Below are 22,959 nucleotides of genomic sequence, written 5' to 3' on the forward strand. Positions count from 1 at the left end.
GACAAAAGTTGAATACAATCTCCAGCAGTAGCCAAAAAATCGTCTCTCCCATCTCCAATAAAACACAGTAGCTCAGTGACATTATGAAAGGGCAGTGATGAGTTGGTCATTGGATCACCATTGTAAATATGGCCATCAACCCATAAGTTGATTACCTTGCACCCAATGTTTCGTAGTTGATCTTCTGCAGCATTGGGATTAGATGTACCAAGTTGCACAGTAGCGTAATCCTGCTCCAAATTAGTGTTTCATTGATATCATTTTGTCTTGCTATTAATGTCTTGCAATGGTAGGGGATTGAATGACATGTGTGTTAGCTAATCAAGAAAATTAGAGAGAGAATGTGTAATGGTGACGCGGCTACAAGCAAGTGAAGCTGGCTATGGAGCCCGAAGAAGTGGTGAGTACTCAGAGATAGGAGAAAAAGATTATGTTATGGAGGGAAGAAAGAGAGGGAGTGCAACTCAATATCCTTTGAATTCAAATTGTTGATCATGAGTGTAGAGAGAGAAATGTTGTTGCACATAGAGGTAATGGAGTTTTTCATTGCTCTAACCTGGAGCTGGAGTGGGAGAAGTGAGAGTGAGAGCGAGAGCGAGAGAGAGAGAGAGAGAGAGAGAGAGAGAGAGAGAGAGAGAGAGAGAGAGAGAGAGAGTGGAAGAGAGAAAGACAATAACAAAAAAGAGAGAGTGGGAGAGACAGCAGATTTGCAACCTTGGAGAATCTGCACGTTTTGTGGAAAGTAGGCAACAAAGAATGTTCCCTTAATTATTGGGAGGGGAAAGTGACAAGAGAGAAAAGAGGTGTAAAGAGAGAGAGTTGGCTCAAATTTAGAGAGAGAATGTGGAAAATTTGATTCTCTGACGGGGGTTGAAAAGTGCCTCCTTTAATGAGATTTAAGTGAGAGAGTGTGTTTTAAATGTTAGAGAGAAGAGGGGTGGAAGAAAGACATTTCAAGATTCATCTACCTACCTCTCTTTTCGGTTACTAAATAGACTATTTTCAAATGCAGAATATGGAACTTGCTTTTTTTAAAATCTCAGCATAGGCGTTTTTGCCCTCTCTTTTAGGCTTGGTCAAATTTGGCTTAAGTTTTAAGCATTCCCTTAAAATGCCAAATAAAGAGGCCTCATATACCCCATTCACTTCCTAATGCCAAATAGAAACTTTATCGGCTAAAGAGCCGAAGGCTTGGCAACAACATGACAATCGAGGAGGATCATAAGAGAGTAACTACCAAAAAAGATGTCATGCCAAAGAGAATTTATTTGGAGTACCCTTGTTTAGAGACTATGACACACTGAAATGGCAAAGAAATTGAGATATAAAATCACCAAGAAAAATCTTGCAAAAGGCAAGTAGGCAGTCCAAGTGGATGAGTTTGCTATAATGGAGAAATTGCTGGCAGGAGCAGGAGGCAATTCTCAAATAAGTCCATGAAGCAATTGGAACTAGACACTTTGTTGGAGAAGCCACTATGAGAAAAGTGTTATATTCCAAATTATGGTGGCTGACTATGTTCAGAGATGCCCACATTCATGCAATGAATTGTGATCCCTCCTAATGGATCGGCCAACCGACCAATAAGGATTGGATTGGATGAAGCATTGTCCAGTATTACCTTTGGGCCCATGTAAGAAATGGGGATTGGATTTTGTATGCCCCTTCAAGGGCCTTTGTCATGTCTAGGTAGCAATGCATGTTTATTGGTTGCTACCAATTACTGCACAAAGTCGGAAGAAGCCAAAGCCTTGAGAACAAAAGAAGTTGTCAATTTAGCAAAAGGTTGAAAGAAGGCTTTGGTGGTACAAAATGGGTTGTCCTTGACATCACAATGGATTGGGGGTTTTACGGTGAAAAGAAACTATTTTTGAGTGGTTTTTGAAGAGTTGAAAGTGAAGAGGGAAAATGATTTTTTTAAACATACAGGGTTGTAAAAAAAATATTTTGCTTCTAACAAGTTCTGGGTGGGGCCTTACAACAACGTGGGTGTAGCTATCAGGTTTCTCATGAGGCACCTTGTTGTTGGTATGCACTCCATGGCCAAGAAGTTCTCTCTATGTGTGCTTCTTGATGTACCTCTATGAATCACCTCTCTCTCTCTCTCTCTCTCTCTCTCTCTCTCTCTCTCTCTCTCTCTCTCTCTCTCTCTCTCTCTCTCTCTCTCTCTCTCTCTCTCTCTCTCTCTCTCGCGCGTATTGTGAAGCAAGCCCTTCCACTGTCATCAAATACGATGGAAATTGGTTACCCTAGTCTTATCAACAAAACTCTCACTAATCAAGCGTATATGAGCAACTATTGGGCATAAAAGAAACTCAATCAGCAAAAGAAGGAAAGGAGCCCTCTTTATACCCACAAGTCACAAATTGCCAAATAACAAGTCAAGAAAGAACATATGCAAAGCAATGGCTTGGTGTTCGAAAAGGCATCAAGTATCCAAACAACAAGAGATACTCGAGGAGCTCATGCAACATTAAGAATTTTTCAAGCTGAGAAAATCAGATATTGAATCAAGTCTTGTTTCTAGAGTTCGTAATACATTGAATCGCCGTAAGCGAGCTTTTTGTGAAAAGAACCTTTTTGATGATGCTCTTGAATAGCTCCAAAAGAACAACAACATTGAATCAATCAAAACTTCTAGTGTGCGGGGGTGTTCATCAAAGAAACATAGCGGAAGCAAGTACTCTATTTGAGTTGAGAGATGAGAATGAAGCATTGCCACTTATTGATTGCTTCAACATAGCAGTATCACATGTGAAACCAAATATTTGGTCTTAGACTTTCCTTCTAGACATCTAAGACTGGAGTTTCACGTAACAAAAAGAATATATGCAAGACAAGAATTTACTCAAAGTGTGTTATCAAACATCCCATACATTTTTGTGATCACTCTTAGGTAACACATTCAGATAATAGCAGTCTTTCATTGCATGACGTTTTGTTTGGATTGAAATCCATGATGACAACCTTGAAAAATATTCTTAAGATATATTCTGGACAATACCAAGTTTGGTATTGTATTGATCATTTGGTAGCATGAAATAGTGCCATTGTTCGCTCAAAATCAGTACAAAAAGTACCATTGTTCAAGATGCTACCAAAGTTGGTTATGAAACATATTTCCTACTTTATCAGATTTGGTGCATCAGCCTTGCTACATCATCATGTTCATCAAAGCATATCATCAACCAACTTTAGTTCCTATTTTTATGCATTGGTTGAGATAGCACCAAATTTGGTGCTTTCATAGATTTGGCGCTTTCACTCTACTTTGTTATTACCAACAATGTGACCTGAATATAAGTCTATCCAAAATTACATAAGTTTGGTATGATGTTCTATTTTGGTACTCTATCCAATTTTGGTTCTAGTTGTGAGCTTTTGTTTTTTTTTTTGGTATTCTTTACAACCAATTTTGTTACTCTACTAATTTCATGGGTGATTTTAATAGCCATGTTCAATACTAGAGCGCCTAGACCAGCTAGTGCATCTTTCTCCTTTGGTAATCCTTTATAGTTTGATATGATGTTCTCTTTTGCCACCCTATCCAATTTTGGTTCTGGCTAGGAACTTTTTTTCTTGTTCTGATATTCTCTACCACTAATTTGGTACTCTATTGATTTGATTGGTGATTCTTATAGCCATGTTCAATACCAGAGCACCTGGCCATTTGGTACATCTCTCTCATGAGAAACTTATCATACCACGTAAGTGCAAGAGAAATATCGTGTCACCTTAGGAGATAATGGAGGTGTGTGACAGCGCAGGAATAAATTTCAAGGCCTACAAACCTTTGTATAGAATTGTCACACTAGGTCACAGGGCAAAAGGTTTGTTTAAGTTGCTACCAACACCTTATAGTGTTAGCATTGCAAAAAGGTGCACCAATAAGGATGTTGCAAGCTTGTTGGGTGGATTTCAATAACTGGAGGATGCCATGCCATTAGAGACAACAAATCATTCCGTTATAAACGAGTTCAACAATGTCTATGTTGACTTGTTGAAGCTCTAGGAGTCAATGGTTATATTTTATGGGTTGACACAAGAAGAGTGTGATGGCAAAGTCATATTTGTAATGAAGCTTGATGAGTGTTGGATTGTCAAAGTTCAATGGCTCAAAAGGGTAAGCGTTACACTTATGAACAGAGCATTGGTGGGCGTCGATGTTGACATGAATGCCAATGAGAAGGAAAACACCTGTTTAGGTGTTCAATCAGAGAATAATATTTGGTGGCTGGCACCTTTTCATCTCCAGCACGAGACACATGAGTCCCTAAAAGGGTATTTCAATCACACCCCAATCGTTGTTGTCATTTGGCAATAACAAGAAGGACAACGATTGCAGGTTTCATGTCTAGGCACATTCCAAGTGGAGTGGCATTTGGCAGGAGACTTGAAAACGAGTGTATGTTAGGGTGAAAGCAAGGTGTAATGACCTCTTTCCATGCATTTTTTGCTGCCACAATAAAGTCTCATTGGGAACTGAGGGCAAGTGTGCAAAGGACAACAAGTCAAAGAGCGGTAAGGGTAAGGGTGGCAAAGTTGCAATCAACACTACGAAAATTGTTTCCACTACAAAAATAGTGGTTAAAGCACTATAAGAATGGTTTCAAGGTATCCTCGGTTGTAACCAGAGTGTACCCCCTAATCGAGACATGGAAGATCCAAACTGGGATTCTATTCTACCCATTCCACTGATAACTGTGCATGTGTGTACCCTTCATGCGCGTCTACAAATTCTTGATAAGTTGCTTATGCTCCATATTAATTATGCTTGGAATATGGAGCCACAGAAAGAAGAGAAGAGTGTATAAGAGAGACCGAATCTATCCTATTGAGCGTTGGTCTACATGGGGGTGCAGTTGAGTTATCAAAGGACAAGAAGACGTATGGAAGTACACAGGATCATCCTAATAAAGTATGTATGGGTGGTAGTAAAGCCAGGCATTTGCTCTTAGACTATTGTGACTCCCAAAGTCCCAATGAGTTTCAATTGTGGAAAAAGGTGTGTGACATTACCACCTACAGAGGTAACAAAGCAGCCCTAGGAATTAAGTGTGCTCTTGTGTAATAGTTTGTAGATGATATTTTTTGTCTACTTGAAAAGGAAAAGCCAACTTGTGCTGAGATACACACCTTAAAGTTTGTAATTAATATTTTCACAGCTCAAATGGTGGATGTCTCGGGGAAGATGCACATAGCACATTACATGGTGGGTTGAACACTTTATCTTTATAGTAAAAAAACATCAGTGTTTGAACTAAAGTTTAATTCTTTTTCAACACATTATTTGTGCACATAGCTCATTTTTTCTTGTTCATTGGACATTTAGAGTAGCCAAGGAATGGGGCACTCACACTATCAAGAAAAATTAGTGTATTTAAAAAAAACACATCATGGAGGTGGAAGGAAAAAGAGCAATGCCCTATACAAGATGTTCAATTGGTTCTACAGATTTTTGGCGGTGAGAGAGAGGAGGAAGACTAGAGTGCAAAGAAGTTTGAAATGCAGAATAGAGAAAGTGGTTAGTATGAAGGGATCACAATCATATCATGCTTTGAGTGCAAAAGATCAATTTTGACGATGATTGTAGACAAGGCGACGAAATGGCAGGTGTTGGGTGGAAAACCAATAAATTTTTGACACTAACCACTTTTATTGTAAACATGCATTGTAATGCCAAGTGATTTGTTGACGCCCCAATTAGTGGTCACGTGGGTCAAGTTTCGTCTATTTTGGAGTGATAGAAGACGAGGGCTCCGGATTTTATAGCGGACCCCGAGATTCCTCTTTAGTTGCTCTTGTTTCTTGTGTGGCCCTGTGTAGAGATGAAATTGGTGGGTGATCTGGCAGAGGTGTGCGTTTAGCATGATTAAGTGATGCAAGATCACCAAAAACCTGTCGCATGGTGGTTTAGATTCGATGGTTGGGGAGGCTGTTAGGCTTATGGAGCAGGTTGCGGTGTTGGATTATCCACTTGTGGATGAGGATGTGGATTTGAAGCCATAGGATTTGCATGGGGTGCTCGCTACATATTTTCAGTGGTGTGAGTGACTGTGGTGGTATTGATGTGCATAGTGGTCTGCTCGTGTGGATCTTTTATGTGGTGCAAGATATGAGTGCGTGCTCATTTGTGCTTGAGAGGATCTTCTAGAATGTGCAAACAAGAAATGAACTTCAAGTTCTGAGTTTTGACTTATATAATACTTTTTAAAAAAATTAAACTTAAAAACTCAATAATACTAATTAAATTTTAAAAAAAACAGCACCTAGTGCTCAGGCAACCGCGGGAACCACACCACAAAGATTTGGGTGTGATACAAACAAATGGTAATCAAAGTAATACTAGGTGACCCGGTTTGTGAAGCATGATAGGCTAAGAGAAGGAAGAAAATGGAGAATATGGAAAAGAAACAGGCAGCTGAGAAGGAAGCACAAAGAATGCAAGCAGAACAGAGGGAAGACAGAGGGAGCAAGAGGAATGGCAGAGAGCCGAGGTGGAGAGAGCTCACTTGGCAAACTTACAAGCACAAGCAGAGGTAGAGAGGAAGGCGACAGAGGATAGAGCTCAAGCCACCCAGCAAGCAAAGGCAAGGAGGTCAAGGCCTTCAAAAATTCCTCAAAGAGCCAAGAAATATGCAAAGAGGAAGAAGGACAAGGTGATGCCGAAGGAACAACAGGCCTAGGAGGAGAGGAGGAAAGAGTACAAAAATGATCCTCCTCAATGGGCCAGGCAGGCGGCTCCTCCACCACCGCACAATAGCACAAAAAAAACAGAGATGGAAGCCATGCACATTTCTTTGTGGGAGATCCAAAAGTATCAAAAAAGCATTGAGCCAATAATACCCAAAGCAGCCTTCTCCCGGGTGGTGAGAGAGATAATGGATGAATACAGTGATTCCATTACACACATACAAAGCACATCTTTACTGGCCCTACAGGATGTCGTTGAAGACATTTTGGTGCAATTTTTTCAGGATGTCATTTTTTGTATGGTGCATGCTAGCGCGTAACCTTGAAAAATACGAATCTAGCTCTAGCAATCAATTTGCAAAACGAAGGATGCCTTCATAAGAATTATTTTCTCCCATGTACTCTCTCTTGATGAGATTTGTAATCTTTTCATATAATATGAAAGAGTCAAATTTCTACCATTCCGTGCAATTGTATAACTTGATTTTGTACATTGTGTTTTTTAAGTATTTGAATTGTTGAAGTTGTTAAATGTAAACTGACCTCGACCATGCAAGCACCCGTCGTCCGGGGGGTACCTTTTGGGGATTTTCTTACAAAATCGGGCAACCGGAGGGGGGGGGGGGGGGGGGGGGGGGGGGGTATGGAGGCAATGGACCACCACGATGCACAGTGGCGGCCAGCGGGGTAGGATGGTGTAGAAAAAGGCCTTGTATCCCCTACACATTGTGGCGCATAGGGAATTTTTTCAGCCGTCCATTGCACCTGGTGGTCTCGTGAACCCCCCCTGGTTTCATTAAAAAAAATATCGAGAGATGTCCCTCGGCCAACGGGTGCTTGCATGGTCGAGGTTTTGTGCACGTGTTGTTGCGGAAATGAAATTTATTGGACAATATGAATTAAAAAAAACAAGTACATAATGTTGACAGAAATCGATTTAAAAAACAATTATTCTGTATTGATTTGGATATTACATCATGGTCGATTAGTTTTTCTACAAATTACATTTGTGGGTATGGGGCGAATGGCTGACTTGACACCAAGCAATTTTAGAATTTCCTTTGGGTATCAATTTCTTCATCCATCTCTTCAAGATTTTTCTTTGTAAGATCGATGCGAGAGCAATCATCCCCACCCATAGCGTTCAATGGTTTGTGTGGATGAAAAGCAATTTTTGGGATGCTTTTGTAAAATGAGGCACATGATTTGATTTCCACAAGTGTACTTGCCACCGTTTGCACCAACTTCTGTTCGTTTTCATTGGGGAGGAAAGAGAGGATTGCTAGAGACCTTGGTCTTCAAAGTCAATTAGAAATTTGACTTTCTCTTCCTTTCCACTAGGATCCTTCATGCCCGCATAGATAGCAAGCACTGCAAGCGACTCATCTTCTCTGAATCCTAGTGTTTTGGCAATGTCATCAAGGAACAAAAAGTGACGATCATCCATCACCATTGCATGCAAAGTGAGAATTTGGAGGTCTGGGCCTTTGTCCAACACCTTATCTTCCTCTATAGTTTGATCTTCCTCCTCAATGGAGCTGGGCTCTTGCAAGAGGACGAGTGCCTGCAGTCAGTTTATTCCTCCACCATAAAATATATGAACTTTGCATGGGCCTTGTAAGAATCCCTAATTTTAAGAAATTAAGGGTAATTTTGTGTAAACTTTGGGAGACAAGTGCATTCAATAGGCTACTTTTGAGTAGGCTTTTTTTGGGCCTTGTAGGTTGTGGTCCTCCTAGAGGTCCCTTTCTCTCTCGAGCTCTTTGAAAGTGAAGGAAAAGAGGTGTTGTGGCATTAACCACCTACTTCTATCCCTTTCCCATGCCACATCATAAAAAACGTGCATAAATCCAAGCTAAAAATTATTTTTTGTTAAGATCCCAATTTTCACATATTTTCTACTTAATAGCTCCTCTCAACCTATATACATATCAAAGAAAGAAGTTTTGACATTTGTTTTGACTTACACTCACTAGAAAAACAATTTTTTTATTTTCCCTCTGAAAAAGCAACTCTCTCCCTCTTCTCTCTCCTACCTCTCCCTCTCCATCTCCTCTCCTCTTCATCTCCCTCTCTCCTACCTCTCCCTCTCCCTCTCCTCTCCTCTCCGCTTTCTTAACTCTCTCCCTCTCCCCTACCTCCCTCTTCTCCCTTCCATTGCATCCTGAAGTTTAATAGCCATAGTGCTTAACAATAGCAAGAATCATGTACCATGCACACTACAAGTGTGTATATTCGCTTGCCCATAGAGCTTGCATCAAAAGTGTCACACATGGGTGACCAAAGGTCATGACAACAATGTCGTGCTATAGGTTGACACCAATGTCAACCATTGAGTGGATAACATTTGTACCCATACATCAACGTTTCTTCAATATGTTGGGAGAGGGAAGGCGTACCTATTAGGATAATGTAAGCGATAGCCTATACACTCTAATTTCTTTCTTATTGTTTTTCTTCCTTTTAAAATGTTCAATTCAAAATTTGAACCATTTTTCAGCAAAATCTCGTGTGTGTGTGTGTGTGTGTGTGTGTGTGTGTGTGTGTGTGTGTGTGTGTGTTTATACCCAACATGCATGCGCACGCGAAGCACACACACACACACACATGCACTCATTCATCTCCTTGGAACTCGTTGTAAAGTTTGCATAACCTTTTAATCTTTGCCATAATAGAAATCAAACACCACTTTTCCTCTAAAACAGCCTTTTTTGTTATGTCTTGTAGGTATTTTCTTTAAATCCATGTTTATTGGAGGTGGGTAGTTTCATCATAATATATATTTGAGCATTGTTTAGTCCAAATTAGATGAAAATACGAGCGCGTGTACACACACACACACACACACACACACATGCACTCATTCATCTCCTTGGAACTCGTTGTAAAGTTTGCATAACCTTTTAATCTTTGACATAATAGAAATCAAACACCACTTTTCCTCTAAAACAACCTTTTTTGTTATATCTTGTAGGTATTTTCTTCAAATCCATGTTTGTTGGAGGTGGGTAGTTTCATCATAATGTATATTTGAGCATTGTTTAGTCCAAATTAGATCAAAATACTTGCAAATTTGTATATCATATACTTAAAAAGTGTGTTTATTATACAACTTTCAAATGTAGAACTCATGTTTTTTTTTTTGTTGAGCATGTCTCTAAACTGTCATGGTACAAGGTGATCTCTTACTATGTTAGTTGAGTGGTGGTCTTTGTTACAATGGCTCAAGTTGTTGGCATAGCATGACTCACTTTTGGCAGCACAAAGCTCTCCTCAAGCAATTTCATTGTATAATTCAATGCAGATCCCACCACAAAAACCATTATGCTAACATGGAGGGATCCTTAGTAGGGAAATAAAAAAGCTTTCCCTGAGCAATACATTCTTTCCTAACAAGGAACACCCCCACTAGAGATAGTTTTATGTTATATGCTACCATAAGTATACTATGTCATGGAATGGATGCAATAACTATGACTACACTACCCCTTGTATACTCTTCATAATTATATCTTGATCAAGATTAATAAAAATCAATTTGGACTCTATTGTTTTTTTTGGTGCAAGAGCACCCTATCTCTATCATATTTTGAGTTGGTCAGTAATTTAGATTAGTTGTGTAACATTTTAAGTGTAAAATGCTTCTCGCTTTGGCTATTTTGTACATAAAAAGGTATATAGAGCAGAATCTTATCTCTAAATGATATCTAAGGAATAAACCTTGGCAAAATTTCTAGCATGCACTTGTGAAATCCAAAACTTAACATATATTAATATAATTGTGTTGCTTGATTTACAAAAGATCAAGGAGAATTTCCTTGTGTTAAAGAAGAATGTCCTTGTGTTAGTACTTGATTCCTTCTTAGAGAGAGAGAGAGAGAGAGAGAGAGAGAGAGAGAGAGAGAGAGAGAGAGAGAGAGAGAGATCTACAAGATATGTTGTAGCCTCTTACAAGTTGGTGGACTCTAACAAGATTGAGATTTGGCACATAGGAAGATAAAATGAATTAGAAGCCTTAATGAACTAATCTTCCCAAAAGTAACCTTGAGGTGAAGCTCTACCAAATTATGTACTCTTTGAAAACAAGAAAGCAACAACTTCTGCTATGATAAGGTAATATTCAATATTTTGATAAGTAAGCCGTAACTTTATCATTCTTAGGTGTTTCTAAAGATTGTATAGGGGTGACTTGAAGTATCCCAATCTTGCGTATGTTGCATATTCAAGCTCTTCTAGCATAGACTTCTTAGGGTATGATTTTCAAATGGTCTTCAGAAGAACGATTTTGGCTTCAAGTGTTCATTGATTTTGTCCATGAATTGTAAAAAAATAAAAAGGCCCTAGGGGCACTCAAAATGAGGGGCCACAAGGAAGCGTCATCTGGCCAAAGAGGAGTTCTTGTTTGGCACTTTTGTAGGCCCTTGTGGCCACTTTAGTTGAGGGTCCTAGGACCCTAGCGTGGTTGTAGGAACCTTTTTTTTAAAAGCTAGAAACTTGAATCCTATATCTATCATGAATTTATTATGGGAAAGAAGATTTTATTTTTGCTGCTATACTCTAATCTCTTGCAAGTTGGTGAATAGTCCCTGAATTGATTCATGGTGATTAAAGAAGAATTTTTTGTACTTAAGAAGAAAAATTGGGCCCTAGGGCCGCTCAACAAGAGGGTCACAAGGGAGCGCCATCTCACCAAAGACGGGTTCTTGTTGGCAATTTTGTGTGCCTTTGTGGCCACTGTTTTTTAGGGTCGCTAGGGCCCTAGCATAGTCCTAAGGCCCCTTCTCTTTTAAAGCCATGGAATTGGCTCCCATATTTATCATGAATTTATTGTTAAAATAAGATTTTCTTTTTATTGCATACTTTTATCTCTTATAGGTTGGTAAATGGTTCTTGAATTGATCCATGGTGGTTATAGAAGAATTGTTTGTGCTAAAGAATAAAGCAAGAAATCTTGCTGAAGCAGAGTGCTTCTTTTTTACCATAGATGCAATGGGTTTCAATCCCTCATACAAAAGTGAGTATCAAGAAACCCCTAATCACATGGTGAATATCATCCAATTTTGACTAAAAATACATACAAAATCATATCCCAAAATGTATCTATTTTTTACCTTTGGGGACACTACCCCCGAACTCCCTTGCTGGGGGGGGGGGGGGGGGGGGGGGGGCAACAGTAGTCAACAGATAGGATCCAAGGTAAAACATGTGATAGAAAAGGGACCATGCTGCATCTCCTACCATAATGATACAATTTTCTACACCCAACAATTGAGCAATAATGAACTTAAAGATACTATAGTATGAAGTAGACTATCCGAGAAAGTGTTGAATGATTGTCATGTCTCTTATTTAGCTACTAAAAGTCTACTATTGAAATTTGAAGCAAGGAAGCATTTTGTGTTTGAAAAAATCTACATCAATAGTGCAGATACCTTGTTACAAACCAAATAAGGTGTCATAAAATTGATCTTCACAATAAAGAGAAGATAGACTTAGAAATAAGAAATCAATTACAGTGTTACACATTTTACATAGCATCATCATTCAGCATGATATAAAATTTTCACTAAAGAGGCTGGGGGACATTAGGAATAACTAGGCATTCTTGAGAGGCATGTGGTACTTGTTTGATACCAAGGTAAGGATAGTTATACAAGGAATGATATTATTGGAAAGTATTTCTCATCCTCCACCTTGAAAATTGAAGCACCTTTAAGGTACTCTTGTGGTAGCCACTCACTATTTATGCCTTAACTATTGTGGCATTGACATCTAGTGAGCTCATTCTTTGGCTACCTTGGAGAGCAGAAATTTTCCTATAAGAGTAAAGGGAAGTAGAAGGAGAAATAGAATCTTGCTTGCTACTACAATGGAGATGGATAAGGGGATGTGGCTGCTTGGTATTGCAATGGAGGGATTGTGAGGTTCCTTACAAACCAAGAATAGATTGTTTTCCATCTCTGCACATGGTTGCTTGCTTATGTCCCCTCAAAACAAGTTGACTCTATAGTAAACACCAAATTTTGTGAGCACAAAGGGATAAAGTTTAAATTATATCAGAGAAAATTTTCTTACTTTTGTTGATAGAGGTGTGAAGCCCTAGGTGTTCAAAGCCATAAAGAGGCTGTTTATCTCTAGCATGATAAAGTTAGAGATGGAGATCATGCTATCAAGCTCTGAATGTAAGCTACAACGACGGTTTCATTACCATTCTATCCTTATGTTGGAGGTGAACCCTTGCAATGCCCAGTCACCACTTACACCTCTTGTTGTTTTGCGTACAAGTCCTTTGAGACCATCCTTTTGCTAGCTTTGAGAGTAGTTGTTCACATGTAGTGTGAGTGAATGAAAGTAGGAGGAGGATCTTGTTTCATCATGCAATGGAGGTTAGAGAAGGGGGAGAAGCTAGCTTGGTGTGAAAATATGTGGTGGATAGGGGGAAGAGAAGGGAGAGGAGCTTTCTTGGTGCTACAATGGTGGTGGAAGAAAGCTAGTAGAGAGAGAATGTATGACTATAGGGTGCATGTGGTTGTTACAATAATGGAGAGCTTGAGAAAAGGTTTGTAGAGAGAGAAAATCACTTTTTGGCTATAGGATAGGTTTGGGGGGATTTGGAGGGTGGAAAGTGATGTTTTGATTTTTTCTTAAAAAAATACTTTTTTGGGTTTTTAAGCGTACGTTTCTACTTTTAAGGATAAAAATGTTTTTTTGACCATAAAATAGGTTTGGGGGGGTTTTAAAGAGGGACAATATGAGTTTTGATTATTTTTTTTACATTTCAAATGTTTAGTGTATATTTGAACCCGGGCCAAAAAGTGAGGGAAAAGAGGTCAACCCCGCCCCCCCCCCCCCCTTCATCCCTTTCCCCTAGCCACCTCCCTTACCTTCTCATCACTAGGTAAGAGGCCATTAAGAGGTGTAAGGCTACCTTGTCCCCCTACTTTTTTTTAGGGTAGAGAGTGTGTCCCACCCTCTTTGTATTGGTTGGCCTCTAATAATTTTTGGGATAATTGCCAGAATGGTGACGTGAAGGTTATATACATGATGAAGAAGGTATTGATTATCGAATCTCTACAATGGAAAGGAGTCAAGATGAACTCCCACCGTTTCATTTTCTTCTTAATTTTGTCTTGAACCCAATCAAATATTATCTTGTGTGTAGATCCTTCTTCAACAGGCACTTCCAAGTGTTGTAATATGTTACATGTCTTAACCACCTCTCCAGTCCATCCTAAGGGATCAAACTTATCATCCTCTAACAAGGAGATAAGTCTTGACTTTTCTCTATTACATTGAGACCCTGACGATGTGGCAAAGACATGTACAATCTCCAAGGCTTTTCTAGCATTACTTCCTTCTGCTTGGAGGAAGAAAAAGAATCATCAACAAACATCTTAATAGGGAGCTGCTTATCATTCTAAACTTGAACCCCTTTTATCTCTCCTCATCCTGCTACATATTCCAACATAGCAATTAAAAGGTGGTGCAAGCGGCGAACCAAAGTGGTGCCAGGGGGCAACCTTGACAAGTGGACCTCTTGACATCAAAGAAACCAACTATTCTTGAGTTGAATAGCAATTTGAGGAGATATGTTCCCCAAGAGTGCTTATGACTTGATAGATTCGTGCACAGAACCCCAAAAAATGCAGTGTTTCTTGCATAAATCACTAGGTTATCTTGTCATAGGCTTTATCAAGGTCCATTTGCAATAAGATACATTCTTGTTTCTTGAATTTAGCATATTCCATACCTATCATGGCCGCTAGGATGTTATCATAAATTGATATACCCTTGAGAGAGATGACCTCCGCTAACACAAGGGCCATTCTTTTAGCAATGAGCTTAGCCAGCACCTTTATACCAGTGTTATCATTGTGATTGGTCTCCAATGTTTGAGTTGAGAGCATGCTAACTATTTGGGGATGAGCTTGATTATTACTTTCTTCACACCTAATTAAAGTGTGCCTTTAGTAAAGGCTCTGTTGACCATATGCAAGAAGGATGGGCCCATAACTTCCCAAAACTCTTGACAAAACTCGATTGTGATTCCATCCCAGTCTGGTGACTTTTGTTTGACCATCTTTTTTAGTGTCATCCCAACACTCATCCCAGGGTAAAGGTCCTTTCCAGGTAGTTTTCCTTATCTGAGTCCACTATAGTTGGGATGGATGTGAAGGTTTTAGCCCTGGATTCTTTGATTATGCGAGAGGGAGAATCTTCCTTTCCAATGATTTTGTTGAGATGATCTAGCATCACTCTACCCATTTGATATGGGTTGTTGAGCTAGACTCCCTGGTTGTCAATCAAAGAAGATATGGTAGCGTGTCGTTTTCTTACCTTGATCATTCTGACTAGAGTGTTTCCTCTCCTTGGCTTGAATCCTAAAGAAGTTAGTCTCCTCGAATTCCCTTTCATGCAAGGACTGCTTGATCTTCAGCCTTTCCATGTGATCCAGACCAAAGGCCTTGCCTTGCATTTTCTTTAGACCTAACTCCTCATATCTAGATTTGGAAACTGAATGTGCATGGTTGTTAGCCTTTTTGAGCAATGGTCCCACTCTCTTAATTATAGATTAAATTTTTTATTGAATCTTTTCCATGAATCTAACCTTTCCTTGATGATGTCCTGGTTTAGTTCTTCCATGGCCCAAGGCACTAGTGCCTTAAAGTGAGCGTTTTTAAGCAGATTTGGGTAGGCAATGAGTAGTTTCTTGGCACCTTGTGGTGGATGATGTAATTCTTCTAAAGAAAATTCCAAGGTACCAAGAAGAAAAAAGCGATCTGAGAGACTTTCATTTATGAGGAGTTGCATGAGCAATGCAGAAGGCACACAATCTCCGCTTTGAGAGAAATATAGTATGTCCAATCTAGAGGCAAACTAGGAGGAGTGGAGACTATGGTAGATGAGCCCCGCATCATCCTTCCAAGGGCCAGACTTTGAGGCATCAACAAAGTCTCATTTATCTTCTAGGGTGGCCCATTTCTTACACTCACCCCCAACCAAAATTCTTGAAGGGCCCTGTCTATCTTTTTTTGAACACACCATATTAAAGTCTCCCATCAAGAAAAATTCCCCTTCTATTTGAATTTGTGATAGGTCTTTCCATAACTCGTCGCCCGGCCTTTGGAATCATTAGGATCATAAATGTTGACAATAATGAGCAAGTGGCTATAAATCTTGATAGACATCGCAAGAGCCCTCCCAAACGGTTGTGGATACACTAGTTTTGGCTCCATATCCTTGTGGACTCTTGTCAACACTCCACTAAATCCATCATAAGTGGTGTTGTAAAGGAGCCAAGTGATTTCTTTCTCAAAAGTGATGCATCAAGGTGGTGTTACTGCAAACACCAACAATAAATATATGTTCTCTTCTTCATGCTCTGCCAGAGATTTTCTTGCTTCTCTTTTGTTTTTATACCCTTCACATTCCAGGACAACATTTGAAGTATGGAGTTCATGGGGAGAGGGAGACAAACTCCTCAACATTCGCAAATTTTTCCTTGTCCCTATTGCACTAGTCTGAGGAGAATTTAGAGTCTCTTCACGATCAATGGACTTATTTTCCTATAGCACTTCAAAGGGATTGTGGAGAGGGATGCCAATAGTCCCTCTTTTTTGTGGAGAAGGGGGAGGATGGGTGCTTTTCCATTTCAAGACATTAGCAGCCCCCAATGGCATAGGTTCCCTTGCCACAGCCTTCACCCTCTTGACTCTCTTTAGCCCAAGGACATACATGACCGATGTGTCTATTACTATTAGAAGTTTAGGTATCGAAGAAGGAAAGATAAAACCATTCTCATTGTCTATCCATTCAAGGACTTGCAATGTAACGCTTTTCTTTTCCATAGTCTTCTCCTACTACATGATCGTGTCTTCTTTGTCCCAAGTCATAGTCTCTTTTTCCTCTCCTACTCTTTTCTCTTCATTAATAGTCATCATCTGGTTGTGACGATCTTCCACAGATGCATCCCTAACAAGGAATTGATTGGCATTGTCATAAAGTCTAATATCTAACCAACCCCAATGATTTTCTCATATAAAACTGATCATCTAATGTGGGATAATAAACGGGAACAAGGGCTAGAATAGACATGTGCTTATACATCTATCTCACAACACGGGGCCAATGGTAACGGGGTCCAAATGAGAGATGGTCTATCAAAGAGCAAGGCTAACTACTGGATCTTAAAAGACCTTAGGGTTAGCTTCATTAAAGACCTCCAATGGTTAGTGTTAAAAGTCCTTTGACCTTGACCTTAGGCAAGCTAGGGCTGAGCTTGAGGTGGGAACCCGACCTAAGATTGAGGTGTTTGTCGTGCTTGATGACTAAGGTGCTTGAGGTGCTTGTCGTGTTTGATGACTAAGGTGCTTGAGGTGCTTGTCATGCTTAATGAGGAGGGTGCTTGAGAATCTTTCCATGCATGGGGGGTAAGGTGCTTGAGTCAAAAAGAGACCCTAAAAAGGAGGGGGAAATCCCCAAAATTAGGAGAATATTTGACTTAACCTCCCACTCACCCAAAGGGCAGCTCTTTTCTCAAGGGGCACATGGGACACATGTCGGACTCTCCCTATGCTTAGCTACATGGTGTGCTTGAAAGCTATTGGTTGGGCTAAAGAGGGGTTGTGGGACGGGTGTCTAACCTCACTCCTATCTTATTGCAGATTTAGCGAGAACCACTATTAAATTGTCAATCCATGGGACGAAGCTGACTTGACTAGTGCATAGAGGTTACAAGAGGTTGTCAATCTCTTGGAAAACAACAAACAACTCGCATTTAACTCAAGCTACACTCAAGTGACTGAAATCACCAAAAGCCAATCGCTCATCGGCAAACAAATCACATCTGATACAGCATCAAATGACATCCAAATGTGACGAAACTTCTAGGACATGTTTATAAGAACTAAGCAGACATGCTTATGGTCTCAAACCCACTTTAGGTCAAGTGAAAAAATCACGATTATTAACAGCAGAGTGGATTTTTTACCTAGTCTTTTTCGACCCAGAATGCATCTAAATGCTTAGCAATGATGCCCCAATACCCGGCCTATACTTAGTTTTTTATTTTGAAGTGTAGATTCTTACTTATGATGAAATTAGGCCATGGGTCGACGACGCCAAAAGCTATGAAATATCATGAAATGCTTATGTCAATGCGTAGAGCTCTTACGTGCGGTTGCAACACAACAAACACAATTGCAATGTGATAACCGGGGAGGGAGAAGGAAGTGTGAGAAGGAGAGAATTGAGCCTCGTTAGCTCACGTTGTGTATTTCATTATCCAAAACTTCTAAATAACTTACAAAAATTCGCTTTTACACCTTAGCCAAGGTTTTTGGTGGTCAAAACTAATAATCTGGGAGCTCTAACTAAAGATGGACAAAGACAGGTTGATACAATTTGGAAGCTTGTAGCCTCGGCTCATCAATTACAAAGTTTATCCGACAAATAGTAGAAACAATATTCTCGATTTATCAAAATAATAAGTGCTTTTACAATGAGAGCTCAAAACAGGTATTCGAGTTAGCTTGCTGCTAACATTCCCCCCTCCTCACCTGTGTCGTCCCTTGACACAGCTTTATGGGCTGAAATAATCTTGGGGTTGACGGCTGGCGAGGCGGTCTTTAAGTGCATGTAGAGCCTTCTTGTATCTGATCTTTCTCTCTTTGTCTGGTACCTGCAAAAATTGCATAGTGACTGCTTTTAACCTCAATTGTGGAGTAGCCTACGCATCTGGAAGTCAGGGTGCTGATCACTAGCCCAAAAATCTTCGTTCGCCAAGTGAAAAACCCTGTGTAAAATGCTTCCTCAAATGCCAACATATTATGAGATGGCAAGAACATGCAACGGGCGTAGAATCCATAAAGGACTTCTTCGAAAGATTGGCCACTGAGATCATAGCATAAACCCTTATTTCCCTCGAGGAAGGACATGCACGGGGCTCCTGCTTGCTCTTGCTCATGAAAAACTTCAATGCATGTGAGCAGCATTCGGCAAATTTTCTAAAGCATAGCACATGAGAGATCAGGGAGACTTTTGAAGAATGCTATGGTGCCCATTCAGGGTTTTCACCATGTATTCCTCTGTCGGCGTTCCCTTTTCTGGAGCTAGCAATCTTAGATAATTCAGCCATGTAGGTCGCTTCTTTGTCATTGCCTCATGCACTTGCCACGTCCTTACTCTTGATACATGACAAAAAGTTGGGTCCTTTTGAAGTGCCGCAAGTGCTCTTATGAACAGAACAAGTATCTAGGATTCTTGTTCAACGCTCTTTGTCCACTTGGGGTGGACTTCATTTGCGCCTTCTACTTGCATGTCTTTATAGAGTCTTTCCTTGACTTGTAGCAGCTCTACCTTGATCAAGGGATATGACAGTGATTGCTGATGCCGTTGTGTATTGATTTGGTTGGGAGTGAGTTGAGTAACATTGACTGAGTGAATAACTCCCAAATCCCAATCCATCGCTGCTTTCCACTGCTCATCCGTCTCCTGGGTAACCTTTTCCTTAAGTGCATCTTCCTCAACTTTTGATAGCTGGACCATTGGCACTTCATCAGCTTATGTTAATGGTACTTGAAATTCTTCTTCTCCACCTAGCTCTTCTGCTTGCTGTATCTCAACGAAAGAGACTAATGGTACTTGAAATTCTTCTTCTCCACCTAGCTCTTCTGTTGGCTTTATCTCAACGAAAGAGACTAAGGGAATATCAGTATGTGGTTGTTCTAACGTACCTGCTTCTTCCTGCGTCTCTTGTTGTCCATCTCTCAGTAGCTAGTTAAATCTCTTTAGCTCGGTTATTTCCTTGAGAAGCTCTTCTTCTCTTTGTACCTGCATTAATGCAAGGTGTCTGTATTGTGACTCCTCTAACTTTAGCTCTAGCTCGAGATCTTTATTCTTTTTCTCCAGTGATTTGTACACTTCATCTGTACCTTTGATTGAGACAACTGCGGGATTTTCTCTTATCTGTCGCAAAAAGGTTGCCTGATTGTTGAACCTCTACTCTGAATATTGCAATGAGGTGTTTGCTACGTCTAGCTATACTTGGATCTTTTGAACTAATAGTGTTGTAGTTAAGAGTTCGTTGGTAACCTCTATCAACTATTTGTTCTTCGTCTTGTAGGAACCTGTTAACTTCATGAGAAGTTTGCCTAGCTCTTCCATTTCCTTTTGTGTTGTTTTTCTCTGGCTAGCTGGTGTTGTTCAACTTCAGTTTTCAATTCTTGGACTTGGTTTTGCAAAGTAGTGATGACATTTAATCTGTCCTCTAACTCTCCTTGGAGAGCACCATCTCTAATTCTCTAGCCTTAGTGTTGCGGGCTAAGTGCTGCTGATCGCAATTTCTGTCATCTCCTGCATTTGCTTTGCATATTCATTAACTTGCAGAATTACCTCATCATTGGTCACCCAGTCTTTATTTCTTGTGAGCTACCTAGACATTTCGGCAGTCTCTTGTGATTCCTTTGGTGGGGCTGTGGTGGCTGTTTGTGGTAGCGGCTAGGTTTGTGCTTCCCCTTGAGGCTGTGCTTTTGTCTCTACTGCTTTGTCTTCTTGAGGCTTCGTGGATGCCTCGACCATTTCATGCTAGGTGGTGGTAGACGGTGTGGTTTTTTATTCTTGTGCCTTTGTTTGCTCAAATCTTATCGCATCCTTTGGTTCAGGACTTGCTTCCCTTTGTGGTTCTGGTTCTTTTTCTTTGGCTTGCTCGGAAGTAGTTGCTGCCTGTTGTGCAAATTCTGTTGCTTCTTTTTGTATAGACTCTTTTTCTTTAGTTTGGTCATCCTCTACGAGTGTGTTTGTTGGTGATGGTGGAGGGCTTGGCATGGGGTGGTCGTGTTGTTCCGTAGCAGGTGATGATGGTCAGGGAGACACATCACTTTGTTCATGCTGGTCTCTCCTTGTGTTGTTGCTTCCTTTGCATGTTTTTCTTGCTCAGACGCATCTTCTCTAGATTTTCTCTCAGCTTCTTGGGCTTCTTTTAGCTTTAATTCTTTCGCTTCCTGGTACATTCTTTCCAAGAAATTATTTGGGTCTTCTGCTTCTTTCCGTGCAAGGTGTTTGTTCTTGGTCCTTTTACTTCTTTAGGTACCCACTTTACAGGTCCTCTCATGCAGCTTGGCAGCTTCGTTCATAAGAGTGCTTCTCCCTTTTAAACCTTGATTTCTTCTGTTGAGGCTCCTCTTGATGTGCATCCACTGCTGTTCTTTTCATCTCTGCAATGAGAACGTTCTTTCCTCATTGTCTGAGCTTTCGCTACTATGCACTTTTGGAGAGCTCTCGGCAGATTCTTCATCAGATTTGTAGGTTCTTTTGGTGGACCTTGTGGCTCGAGGGGATGGCTGTGCAGACATGATCCATGTGTTCTGATCTGGGGTAGGTGGAAATTTGTCCGCCATGCCGATATCATGGTAGGCAATTCTTGTGAGTACCTCAGGTGCTCCTAGATATGTTATCTTACCCTCTTTCTTTGTACCCTTCAATGTGGACAGAACATACTGTGCGGGATCGATGGGTTGCCTGGTTGTCGACTTTAACACTTGTGTAAATGTAGTCACAACTGCATGATTGGGTGTTGTGTATCTTGGTGGTCTCTTTGCGAGAAAGTGGAAGTGTTGATGATATAATCTTGTTGGTTCTTCCACTTGCTTCGGGATAAGATCAACAAAGGTTGTAGCAGCGGTTTACCTTGTGCCCTTGCTGGTCAGTGATCTGGGCCGTTCCATCTTCCTTGATTGTGGACAGGAGCTCATAATCTTTCTGAAATCTACACCACATGGCTCTTGGATAGAATTCTATAAGTCCAAGCCTTTTAGATAGGTCTCTTTGGCTGTCTTTACTGAACTAGGGTCCAGTTGGTATGGTGGCAGCTTTTCTTTTTGGGATACCCTCTTCTTGGCCTTGTTCGCAGCTTGCATTGCTCCTGTTAAGTGAATAGAGTGCCAAAAGTTAGAAAATTTGACAGATTCCGCTTTGAAATGTCCTTCAATCTGAATTGCTGACAAATTGAGTCCAATTTGCTTCAAATCAATTTTTGAACATGCATAGATGCATAAAAACATGTAAAGAACAAAATCATGAAGTCCATGCAAAAATTTGCAACAAAAGTAGATAATCTCAATTATTTATAGCTGGGGATTTTTTTTAACTTTTTGCAATTTTGGAATTATAGGCTTGAAGTATATATCAAATAGATACTTTGAGTGAAGTGTGGGCTCATTTGAGTGCACTGGGTGAAAATGGTGTCAGATTTAAGCTTTAGGTCTTTGAAACATAGATGTAAAGAAAATTTGAGATTTTGAGCTCCAAATTTGTTCAAACTTGGTTAGTGGGCTTAGGACATCATGTACTTTGGTCCCATGATGGCAAAGTTGCAATTTTTCCACATCTTGGCGAAAAAGTAAATAATCGTGGTTATTAACTTTTTTATCAAAATGAATATTTTTTGGTGCAACTTGGTTTTAGGCATAATATAGACTGTGTGTATTAGATTTGAGGTGATTTGGATCAAAAAATGTGACTCATAACTCAAAAATTGGTTTGAAGGACTTCTTTGCATTTTTTGACAATTTTCCAAGTTATCATTGATCATTTTGACTCATACTTGAAATGTGGCATGTAATAGGTGTGTACAAGTGATAGGTGAGGAGATGATACCATTTTCAAGACAAAATATTGTAAAAGTAAATAATCGCGATTATTTACAACAGTCAACTTTTTCTTGCAAAACTTGAGAATTTTGACCTAAACATATTCTATACAATAAAACAAGTCCTAAATTAAATTTGGTAAAGTTTCGTCTTGTCGGCATCATTTTGTGCTTTGTCGACTCTGAAATCACTGATTTTTGTGACTACATGACCTGTGGAGTTGGTTAGTCAGATTTGAGGCTATGGACTTGTCCGCTACAGAGTCCTGAAGCAACTCATCCAATTTTGGTCCATTTGGAGTGAGTTTAACTTCATATGTCAAATTTGACGCTTTGTAGCCTTCGATCCGTTTTTTGCTTTTCAAGGGCTTGGCTTGATTGATTTTATGAAACCAACCATATACATTGTGTATAGACCTCGTATATACGCTGTCTGTGGAGTCAAAATCCAATTCTGGCATCTGCCAAAAACCTAACTTTTTTACTTAGGACCCCCTCCACCCTTGCCCAATGGTCAACTGTTGATATAGAAGTGTTCTATTATGTTGGGGCATGCTACAGTTCAAGTCTCATATGATTTGGTTGAGCTGACAGGCCGTTATGGTCATTTTTTGGTCGTA

General features: G+C 40.0%; 1 protein-coding gene across 1 annotated transcript in view; it reads right to left on the bottom strand.

Annotated features, from left to right (window-relative positions):
- LOC147433606 (uncharacterized) overlaps positions 1–19,457 on the bottom strand; it is a 110,519-nt gene extending 91,062 nt beyond the window's left edge. The window contains exon 1 of the mRNA XM_086489520.1: positions 19,428–19,457. Within this exon, the coding sequence (XP_086345646.1) occupies positions 19,428–19,457 (30 nt within the window). The remainder of the gene's footprint in view (positions 1–19,427) is intronic.
- Between the last annotated feature and the right edge of the window lie 3,502 nt (positions 19,458–22,959).

Source organism: Adiantum capillus-veneris, chromosome 19 (assembly GCF_014529385.1).
Source record: "Adiantum capillus-veneris isolate H3 chromosome 19, ASM1452938v2, whole genome shotgun sequence".
Taxonomy (NCBI): Eukaryota; Viridiplantae; Streptophyta; class Polypodiopsida; order Polypodiales; family Pteridaceae; genus Adiantum; species Adiantum capillus-veneris.